General features: G+C 33.2%; 1 protein-coding gene across 2 annotated transcripts in view; it reads left to right on the top strand.

Moving 5' to 3' along the window:
* Positions 1-2,753: 2,753 nt before the first annotated feature.
* Positions 2,754-12,306, top strand: part of LOC111044182 (maternal B9.15 protein) — a 30,179-nt gene continuing 20,626 nt past the window's right edge. For both annotated transcript variants that reach the window (XM_039424310.1, XM_039424309.1), the window contains exons 1-2: positions 2,754-2,895; positions 3,116-3,671. In XM_039424310.1, the coding sequence (XP_039280244.1) occupies positions 3,361-3,671 (311 nt within the window). In that variant the 5' untranslated portion in view covers positions 2,754-2,895; positions 3,116-3,360. The remainder of the gene's footprint in view (positions 2,896-3,115; positions 3,672-12,306) is intronic.

Here is a 12,306-nt window from a genome sequence, read left to right as displayed (position 1 = left end):
TCCAGGTAACATGGTTTGGAGGCCAGATTTTTAATGGTGCCCTAAATTGTAAAATACAATCGCACCTGAAACTTTAGGAGCACAGTAACACTTATTTAAAAAAAATCCAGGAAGGAGTCTACTTGCTGTAGAATCTCAGCCACTTTATTTTGTATAAGATACAAAACTAACTCCTGTTCATTTGCCTATTTGAAAAAATATAGCATAGAGTACTCAGTACTGTATTTTTCAAAATTATTCAGTTGACTTATTCAAAAATAAGAATGCAAAGAGATATTTTCTAATACATTTAGAAAATGTATGATTCTTATAATCACAGTCGGCTGAATTGAATTTATATGATCTGCAAATCAAAACCACTGAGTAATAGATAAATTTTGATCATTGCTATAATGTGCATTGTTATGCATGTGAGTTGGAATTAAATTTATAGATTCAGCTTTTGTGAATTACTCCTGAGACCTCAACAGAGCTGGGACTGCGAAAATCACGGAATTTTTTATTCATTGCTGTATTCATGGGGGGAGTAAGAGTAAAATAAAGGTAATTTTGTCTCAACTTAAGAGGTAGGCTACAGCATAAGTAAAGTTAGATGAAAAAAAAATGTCTGTTCTCAGTACTGCCACCTAAGCATAATATATATGAATGTTTAGTGGTATGCCTTTTGTTATGCTGAACGGCAATTTTAAAAACTGAGTTTTTGGTTGTCTTAAATTGAAAAAAGCTAAATAATACAGTGCTTTCACGTACAGAATATTCAGCAATACGGTATAGCTATATTTTCAGTTTCATCCTACTAAAAAATAACATAAAAAATATGGCACTCAGAAATAGCAAAACACAATACTGCGTTTTGTAATATTCAAGTTTCTTAGTAGGTACCCAGCCTATCCGTTATAAATAATGTATCATTCAAATTGAAAAAAATCTGGTGTGCCACACTCACACTACTTCTCTTGTCTTGATCAAATATTTATAATATAATCTTGCTTTGCATCGGAACTCCTTTGTTGAATTTGTAATTATATCCAATACAAGTACCGTACTGTATTAAATTTTACTTGTTACCATTATTACAATATATTTTACTTTATATAAGTTGATTTTTTGTTCTTCAAACTGCTTATTTCATTATGATCATTCTTATCTCAATTCTTATGTGCAGTAAATTTCCTAAATTGAATTATAAACTTAATTATCCATTTACATTTTTATTGACTCGCGCTTCGCCCTCTGCACCGCCATGGACGCTTAGCAGGGGGCAATTTTTTTATTTCTGATGAAAAGATTAGCTATTCATTTTGTATTGTTCACCTTTCATGAAAGTTTATAACTAATTGTTGAAAGTTTGAACATTATTGGAAGTTTTCAAAAAATACTTACCCGGTTGGGAATCGAACTCTGACTTTTCGCGTGGTGGCAATTTTTCTTCCTGAAATCGGGAACGGAAGATGTGTGGAATTTGATGATTTTAAAAACTTCTCCAAAAAAGCTGTTTTGCAGTATTATCTCGACCAAATGCTCTTTTGAATAACGGCTATGCATGAGAAGGAAGTTACAAATTTCATTTTTTCAAGGACCTCCAGCTAGCCTTCCAGAAAGGAGACTCATGCCAGTTGATAGAGCTAAAAAATGACGATCTAGAATATAAATTTGACAAATTCATTCATTCCATTTTTGAGTAAATCGTGATAGAAATTCAATAAAATCTATTTTCTTGACAATGTTACGCGCAATTTTTTCAGAAGTGAAAATTGTCAGTTGATAAGGGCTAGGTATCCATTTATATACAATTTCTTACTGCCGGATCCTCATGGTATAAAAGTTTAAAATTTCAAGTCAATCCGTTAATTCCTAATTATTAGGAATGGAGTTAAGCAGTTCAGAAGACCAAAAAATCAACTATAACAAAGTAAAATACTTATAATAGTACGGTAGCAGCACGTGAAATGTAAATGCAGAACCTCTATTAGATGAAATGACAAATAAAACAAAGGAGTTCCGATGCAAAGCAAGAATACATACTACAGAAATATCATTAAATTGTTCATGTCAATGAAAGTAGTGTGTGTCAAAATGCTAAAGGCCTAGTGTGCATGTTGTGTCCTAGACAACATTTTGATTAAAATAAAAATTTCGTTGTTTACATTAGTAACTCAATAAAATTGATAGTAAATTTATTTAAATTGATAATAAATTTTATTTTTATGTGAAGTAAATAATAACTTATTGAAAAGTACAAAAAGTTAAATTAGAATCAACAGAAAGAAAGAGCTAGGCATGTAGGTACCGTATTGTAAATTGTTTGATCAATTCAAATTGTTTACCTGATAATTTTTTGAATTACATTTTGATAATTATATAAAAATTTGATAGGTTATTATTAACAAAGATAGAACGATTAAAATAGGTAGAATCATCTGCGCATAAGATTAAATTCTCATATTTTTGTGGTGTCACAAAACTTTACCGCATGATTATTATATTTTATTTTAATCTAGCCAATTATTCAAAAAGTTTTCTAGTAATTATCATTTGAAAAAATAATGCTATATATATAATTATCGAATTCATCCGAAGATTCCAATTATTTAAATTGTTTATTCGAGCAATAACAGAGTTTTGTTTTGAACAGATCTAGAATCAATTTAAATTAGGCGGGCAACGGGGCCAATGCCCTACTAATCTAGAACGAAATGACGTCGCAATATATAGAGCACGTGTTTCCTAAAGATGAATGAAAGCAGCGCTGTGATTGGTCGGCTGCGATTTTAGAAACGTAGCTCGGTCAGCCGTCTGCCGTCACGTCGTCACTTGTTTTTCCATTGTTGCTGTAGTTTTAGTACTCTAGTCTCTTTGTGATTATTTGATTCCAGTTTTTAGTTTTAATTTGATGTAAGTACAGTACTTTTATTCTAACATGTTGCCTTAGTACTCTTCTTTGTTGAAATTCTTTGGCCTAGTTGATTTGGTACCATTTACGTAAGCCAAAATAGACTAGTCCATTGGTTATCTTACCACATTGTAGCGAAAGTGTGTTGTTATTGTGTGTTTATATTATTGTTTTGGAATGCTGTGAGTTTTAAATTTACTTATAATAGGTTTTTGTTTGCAGATTTTGCTTGAACTGCTGTTTGTCGTACGTTACTACGGTACTAGTCCTCGAGCCTCTCATGAGGAAGCATTTTTTTTTATTTGAGGTTGTGTGACATACGGAATAGTGCAAGTGATTTGTCGAATTAGAAACGCGTAAATTCTGCTGCCTTTAATAGGGCTTTGATTAATTTTATTCACTTATGTGTGTCAAGCTGCACGCAAAACTTATTCACAATATTAGTTTGAACTTTAGAAATTACTACAATGCGAGAAGAAATCTCAGCAGCAGTTCTCTTTTTAGTCCGCCTGATAGAGAAAAGCGAAAACTTTAACAAAGAACAGCTGGAAGATTTTAAGTTGCGTCTATCCGAACTTCTTGTTGAACGTTTTGAAAATCATTGGTTTCCCGATAAACCTTTTAAAGGTCAGGGATATAGGTGCATAAGAGTAAATGAACGTGACAGGAGGGATGCTACCCTTGAACAAGCAGCTCGAGCATGTGGCATAAAGTATGAAGACATGAAACTTCCAGTGGAATTGACACTTTGGGTGGATCCTAACGAAGTTTGCTGCCGGTGAGTCGCATTATAATTTATTTATCTACTTAATAAGTAATTGTATAGCTTGCAATATGGTGCAATTCAATTATTACTTTGTTTAACCTGTAGACAAGTAAAATTAGTTAATCTCGTTCTTTGAAGGTTTTTTGGAATATTACACCTCTTATGTTAACATCTATTATTAGGCTATTATTATTTAGTAACCTTCAATATTAAAAGCGCATCAGTAACAGTATTGTGTTGGAATTGATGTTCTTAACAATTTCAATTCAGAGCTGTGGCTGTTGCTGTACCTTATTTTTCATATTTTTGGGTTTATATGCATGATTCACGATTATTGTAAACTTGAAAAACTCCGAAAAATTGATTTGATTTTTAAATTAGATTGAGTGAGTTAAGCAGGTAGATTGCTTACCGTCCCACAAAAGTCGACAGAGGAAGCCTACAGATGATGATTTTGGTTCTTTTTGTTTGTAACTCGAAAAGGTCTGATTAGTGACTCAAGTATAACATTGTTAGTCCTGTCAAATGACAACTTATAAACACAAGATGACACATTCATATTGAAATAGACATTGAAGTTATGACTCGATTGTTAAGTACCTACCGGTATAACAACCTAGAATGAATCATTGCCGCCACGATCATTAAAACAAATTTTGGTCAGTGGTTCTATTAGTTGTTAATCACACTACAATTTTTGATATTGATACTGTATTAGAATTATTGATATTGGAAATTCCAATTTAATTCTAATGTACTGAATACTATCCTGCTAAACTTTTTAATAGCCGTAATTCCCTACATCGCATTCACTAATTTGCAATATGGAGATCATAAACTTTACATTACCTGATAATTAACGTTTAGTCTACATGCATCTGATGTGGGAAGTCAGAATTCCATATTACAATCATCACATAAATAGCCTAGTTATTCTTATTGAGTTATAATTTCTAAACTGTAACATACAGGCCCTACTTCTATTTTAATTTGCAGGCTACTTTGGTTTCAAATATCACTACTATAAAGGACAATTTGACTGGTTTGTAACGTGCCATAGCGATGAGAGAATTTCAAGAAAAATAGTTATAATACTGCCGTAAGGAGAATATTTTGACGGCATTGCCACTAGATGTTATGACCGTATCGCTGTGGAAATCTAATGCCTAGGCCTAGTCCACATATTGGCCCAGTAAGCTGGGCCATCCTGCTAAGCTTGGCTGCGTTGGTCTTGCAATTCACACTGCTTTCCCAATCAAGGCCAGCGGTAGCCAACGTTGGCAAGCTTTTGATATGTTCAGCTTCTAACTAGTCCCAACAACGCTGCAAAGTCAAAAATTATGTTCAAAACATAACCCCAAATTTCTTTCAATTGGTCACCCCCAAATTCCTTTGTCAATTGGTATATTATTGCAAAACTCAAGATTTCAAACGCAACACTAAAGCTTCTGCAACAGTCGTGGGTTAATGCGTAAACTTGTGAAATTAAATATTTATTATTCACTGTATTAAATTGAAGAGAATTTTGATGCTCTCCATAAGCTCACAATCAGCATGGATTTTTCCATCGACTAAGTTAGCCTATAAGAGCAAAAATAGCAACAAATTTGGAGAAGAAACATTCTTTTTAGTGTTATAACTTCAAGAGCGGATATCTCGAAAATTATAAAAAATAACTTATAGAAACAGAAGTGCTGGGTCGAAAATTGTCTTCCAAACTTTTCCCCTCTATAACCTTTTGTTGACTGGATTATTATACTCTGTACAAAATTACTTTTGACTTTGAGGAATATGCGGTTCAGAGAAATGGAGGGAGATCAGTCAATTACAGTGATGGATAGAGCCATAGGTAGAAGCGCAGTTGCCAATTTGTCTATTAGACTTGTAAACTCAATGCTTTCAGAGAGGAAACGTCGTAAGATTAACATGAGCACACAGAGTCATAGGTAGAAGCGCAGTTGCCAATTTGTCGATTAGACTTGTATACTCAATACTTTCAGAGAGGAAACGTCGTAAGATTAACATGAGCGCTTGAATACTCACTAGAAATAAAAAATTAGAGAACGCTGGCCGGTTCAGGACGGCAACATCACCGCCGTTGTATCCCTACCGCTGTATGCCTTCTCTGCTGCGCATGTCCCTCCCAAGTCTAAAGTAATCATTTTGTACGGAGTATAGTCGCTATACGTTATGCTTGTCTTTGATGATGTCCATGTAATTTTAGAATGTTCAATCCATATAGCATACTTTTTATAGAAGCAACTAAATAATACTAAATACATTACCTGTAGATATTACTGTATTTACTAAGGACATTTACCAGAATGAAGCCGTTTAAGTTCATCCCTATAATTGATCAAAACATGCTGGCCAAAGAATCTTATGCTTTTTTATCTATTGCCATTTATACTCTGCAATATTATCACCACAGACAAGAAAGACAAGGCTTGTATCTGTATCACATTCAACAGCTCTGTATATTATTCAGAAATGCTGTTTTGAAGAACTGCATTGATTATTTGTCTATTTGAGCCTTGTTTGGCCTATAGCCTACTTCTTATATATGAAATACTGTTTCTATCCACTTCTTCAATGAGCAATATTCTCGGGCCACTACTGTATATCGCATGTACGAGTTATATTGTCGGTCCCGGCTACCTAAAAACAGTCGATAGGTTCTGCCAGAGGACCTGAGAATGATCAGGTGCAACCTGAAAACTGGGACACCAGACATAAGCCAGCCACGTCACTCAATATTATTTTCAAGTTTTTATTGGTAATAATATCCGTAATTTCTGCATGTACATAACTGAGTATGTCTTACAGTCGTCATCATAACAATAGAATTTACAATAGCGATATAAAGAAAAGAAACATAGATATTACGTTAAATTAATACATTTATTCCAGAACACAGAAATCATCAATTCATCGTCTTCATTCAAGTTCTGTAGCACTGTAGAAACACTACTTCTCGAGCAGTCAGTCTTTCAATTTATTCCTAAACAAAGGTTTGCTCTCTATTGCTAGTAAACTATTTGGCAGAGAGCTTATAATATTTTCCTACTATTGTGGTCAGGACTACCCTAAAAAAGCCGTTCTATGAGCATCCATTTTTGAAGCATTCCTCGAACAAGTATGATAGCCACGAAGTTCAGATCCTCTTGTCCACTAAGCTCTATGTTGAAATCCGTAGAGAGGACACTCAAGTATGAACAAGCAGGGAAGAGTGACAATTTTTGCGTCTCGAATCAGTTGAACGGCATGGCGTTCATTTCTCAAGCATCATCCTGATTACCTGATAATTTCAGCAGAAGTACCCTAAAATATCAAACCATATGTTAGCAGCGACTGGAATTAACCGAAATAAGCAGAGAATATCACTTTCTGGTTCATACTCTTGTGAATCTTGAGATGGCTAATGTCGCTCTACTAAGTCGTTTCAAAATCTCGTCAACATGATCCTTTCATTTCAATCGAGAGTCAACTTTGATTCCCAAGATGCTACAAACATCAGTGAAGCTGATTTCCTCTGTGTCCAACTGGAAATCCACAAAATTTGATATTGTAGGACGGTTAGAACTACGTTTCTAAAAATCCATATAACGTCTTTTGAATGTTAATCTTCTTCTTGTAGAAACTTCAGCTTATTTGCTCTACACCAAACTCCAATGCTTTCCAGAACATAATTTCCCTGTCTCTGTCTCTGTTGTTGGTCATTCCCAATAATCAGAAAGTTTGCATCGTCAGCAAAGAGAACGCTGCTTGCAATAGGCATATTACTGGGAAGGCCATTTATATAAAGTGAAAACAGTATTGGACCAAGAACCGTTCCCTGTGGTACTCCTCTTTTCAACTAGAAAATTTTCTATATTTATGATTCAAAATTCTCAGTTTTCTATCCTCAATTTTCACTACATGCAATCTATCGGTAGTAAATTATTTCAACCACTTGAATGATGCTTCTGTAAATCCATAATATATTTATATTTTAGGCCTAATATTATTACTATGATCAAAATGTCCATCTGACTCAAACGGACTATATTTATATGAGTATACTGTCAGTCACAATAGAAATACCTGTTTAGCAGTCACTGACCTTCTCTCAATTGGCTTATTTGTTGATTTCTTAATTCTTCAACATATTACTGTTACAAGTGTAATAGACCAAAATACCTATTTCTAAGTTATCCATTAAATGGTCCTTGAGAAATGCACCGCAGTATTGTATGCTGAAACAAATCAATTATAGATAACATATTGGAACTTTATTAAACCATAAAGTTCCAATCCTGTTTGTAATAATTCCATGGAAAGTGTGAAACGGAACTGCTCTTTCAAACCACGATTCTTGGATGCATCATCATTCTTGTGATTCTATGTTTATAAAGCCGTAAAAATTGTAATTTGTGGAAAACCTAATCCAAATCCCGTTTAGGTCCTAAAATCAGTTCAGAATACTCTTCAACCCTGGTCAAGTGGTCAATACAGCATACGGTACTCAAGTAATTATGCAAATACTGGTGAATTTGAAACTCCTCAGTAGTCTCTCATTCACCACTATTGTACTTATGAGTTTTATCTTTAACAATTTTTGTTCAGAAGGTACAACTAGATTCGTCATAAATAAGGTAACATCACTAGGCATTATTATAGTTGAGTTTTAAAAGACTGTACCTATTGTACTTGTTCGTGTGTGGTTTGTGATTGTTTATATAATATAGGATTCTGTACTGAACCAGACAAAAATGTCCAAGCTATTTTAAATTGACTGGCAGTCGAAATTTTGTGAAGGCGGGTAGATGGGAAGTCCAGTTGATAAAAAATAATAATTGCTAATTGTAGATAAAAAATTTTTAATATCTCAATATAGGAATCATGATTCAGGAATACAATTGAATCAGTGAATGGCATTATTAAGTGTAATCTCACTCAGATAACCTGTTAGAGTACATCCGATGAAGATGTCCGTCCGATTTGAGCGAATGTATGTAAAATCTTATTCTTGATGAGAAATGTCCATGTAACGTAGATTGTGTCGTGTTGTTTATTTGTCTTCGTTGATGGAAAGGTAGGTGGATGAATCTGAAAATGAAAAAATAAATATTCAAATACAACTGATCAATACAAAAGTTTTTGATTATGCTGCTGCTCGTATAATCTTTAAATAGTTCGTCAACTATTACGTCGCTCACCACATTATTATGTTATCAACAGATTACCGATCTATTATTGTTCTGTTTTTCATCGGCTGTAACATGATCGCTTGTACAGCAATTCTAATATTCTTCCACTGTGATACTATATTGTACTATGAGCCTATGATACTAACCGTATTCTATTACAGTATTAGATTTTGTTCGACGATACTTTTTGCACTGTTTTACTAATAGATTAACATACACAGATTGTTTTCCTATTGATTTCATATACAATTTAATTATATTCTGCTTTAGTTTTTTATTCTGAATACAGCCATGTTTATCGATGAAAAGTGACCGTCGTATTCATTTGAATTGAAAGTGGACCCAGAATACGATTTTTTCATATCGGTGTATCTCGTACTTTATCTTGCTTTAGTGGCAGTTCCAGATGTGTTTTAGCGCTCTTATCTTCTTAGCTATTATTTATCTTGAGTGAAGTGCTCTATTGAAGCTAGGCTATTCTTCCTCTTCCTGTATTTAGATGCCGATTAACGATCAATGCTGTTTACTTGAGTCGCATTCATCTGCTCTCTTTCATATTATAGTTTATACAGTATGGCATTAGACAATTTCCAGGGCTGAATATTGTTATCTTTGATCCGTGCCGGTCTTATCTAATGGGCCACTCAGCCTTCTGTTTGGCCTGGTTTTAAGATTTTTGCTTTGCTAAAGCTGAAGTTATTTCAATGTTCATTTTTAGGGGTTACTAAAATGTCAATCTCCATTGTCTGACAATCTATTACATTGTTGTTTATTTTGATAAAATTAAAAAAAACAATTACTACCATTTTATATAGATCGTAATTTTCTCTTTCAACCTTTTTAAATCGTCTAGGTTATTATTAGATTGAAGCATGTACTATTCATTCATCCCTATTTGAATATAAAAAAATCAATAAATATAAAGAACTGTATTTAGTCTTGTTATGACTCAGAAAACACCTCAAATGTTTATTAGAATAGTTTGATAGTACGAAATCAAGACATAAAAAGCACTGGCTTTAGTTTTAAATGAAATTAATTATAATTTGTAACTTATAACTTATATATAGGCAAGGTGTAAGGTGTACCGTACACGTCCTACAACATTTTATGAACTAAAGTAAAACAATGATACAAAATCACTGTCATTTCTCAAGATTTTCACTCAAGAATGAAACACTTGAATGAACCTAGAGGAATTAAATTTCATAACTTGAAAGCCTGTGACCGCCGAATGAGAGAACATATTTTTGATGTCGCCTTAAAAAGAAAGTATAGAGGTACATTTTGACTGTGACTGTAGGACAATTAATTGCATGATGGATACATGCCATTTCATTAGTAATTTACTAGTTTTTCAAATGTATTCGTGGAAATTACTTTTTCCGAAATTTCTCATTTCCCTGCCCCACTCTGTATGTCCAATTTCTGAAATTTGAAGATATCTTGTGTTTTCAGATTATTATATCTTAATTTGGGCATTACGTCATTGATGAATTCGTTTTTCATAATTCAATTTAAGTGTTATTTGTACAAATGAATAAGTGAAAGTGAAGATATAGCTGTTTTTAGTAGAACCCCTCTGAAGAGTGATTGTTTGATTGGTTTGTAGCCGGTGACAGAATTGAGATGTTCAAGTGAATTGAGCGGTGTTTACATTATTTTGTGTGTCGTTGGTTTGCTGTTGACTAGTGACTAGTGACTATTGAAGGAACCAGTTTGAGTGTTGCAATGTTGTTGTGTACGAGTGAAATAGGATGTTGGGTTGAAGGACAAAGACAGCAGTCACCGCACCGCTGCCAACACAATTAATTCATACATTATCAAGCAACTAGAAATTAAACTCACTTCTTCTTGTCCGGCCATAAGTAATAACCAGGCTACTTGGTTGGAAAATTTATCTACCCAACGAATGCATTTAGAACTTGAAGCACGTACAATATTTTTGATTTGGGTTCATTAAACCAATTTTTGTTTAGTTTATAGTCTAATCTTCATGATGAGTCCAATAATGTTATTGTACAATCTTATCAGGACTCATTCTATTTACGCTCCTAGAATACACTATTCGTGATCTCTAGTAAATGCAAGCGTGTTTTGTAAATGCAAACAATGCAAGCGTTGTTTTTACATCTGGAAAATTTAAATATAATTTGCAATATTACGTGAATTTGATATATTTAGTCATGTATAATGTACAAGAGTATACTAAAGGTAGTTTACTAAAGTTAAAAATGCCTTTAAGTTATTTAGACATTCAAAGTCTCATATCAAAGCTCAATGCTATTCAATCAACACTTGTATTATCATGGCATGTGAGCACCGCACACACAAAGTAAGCTAGAGATAACACTATGTGGTTAATTTATTTCTCGAAAAATTATTCCTAGATGTGTATTTAACTTGACTGATTAATAGGCTAATCTTATCAGTAATGAGTTGATTTCATGTCTAGGATAGATGTTAATTATAAAATAATTTAGTATTTTCCAAGTCAGAAGGTGTACGTTCGTTGGCCCATACTGGATGACTCATAATTAAAAATATAGTTTGTTCATACTACTTGAAACAACGTCTAAGAATTGTCAATTGCATACATGAATTATTAGCTATTGATACTTGATTATAACATACTGTATATTATTTTGAATTGTAATATACTGTATCACTTTAGTCGCTCTTGATTTGTAATATAGTTATGTCCCTCCCTTGAAGGAACTACTTACATTACTAAATCTAATCGAACTCCTTCTCATATTAGTAACCAATTTATCACACAATCCATAAATATCCAGTTACTCAATTTAGTTATGTAGTTTAATTTAGTGAAGTAAAGTTATCAACATACACATCTGGCATTCTCTGAAATAAGTGTCCTACGAAATCGTAATTGCATTGCCATTGAAAGTAGTTTTGTAGGAACGTCAACGCCGATTGTTTGTTTGTTCCCGCATGACATGAAAGATACAACAACACTTGTTCGAGTCAAACTATCGATTCGAGAGCGTCGACAATTCATTATTTACTTATCAGATTTTGTTTTTCGGCTAAATGATTCATTCATGTAAACTTTACGTCCGAAAGAACTCTCATGCACTTCAAATCCAATAACACTGATCTTTGATTGTAGCACTTCAATGTCTACAAAGAAGTCTGGCATTTTACCATCTTCCTACATCTTTTTGATCATAATAATGGTAAACAACTGCTTCAAAGCCAAGCATGAATTTAATGCAATGGAATAATCCATCATATGTGATTTCAATACAGCAGCATTTTAATCCAACTTGAGTTCTCTATTGAATCAAAAATGGGAAAAACTTTTCTGCAGTTACAATAGAAACATTAGTAAATACTGAATGTTTAATTTATAGAATGATAAAATTTTAGAACCATAAGTTGATGTTGTTTTTGAGTTACGTAAACTTTGTATTGAAGTTGTTTTTCTGTTTTTATTT

Source organism: Nilaparvata lugens, chromosome 3, assembly GCF_014356525.2.
Source record: "Nilaparvata lugens isolate BPH chromosome 3, ASM1435652v1, whole genome shotgun sequence".
NCBI classification, from domain to species: Eukaryota; Metazoa; Arthropoda; class Insecta; order Hemiptera; family Delphacidae; genus Nilaparvata; species Nilaparvata lugens.
The sequence above is the reverse complement of the archived record's forward strand: the minus strand, read 5'-3'. Positions and strand labels throughout refer to the sequence as shown.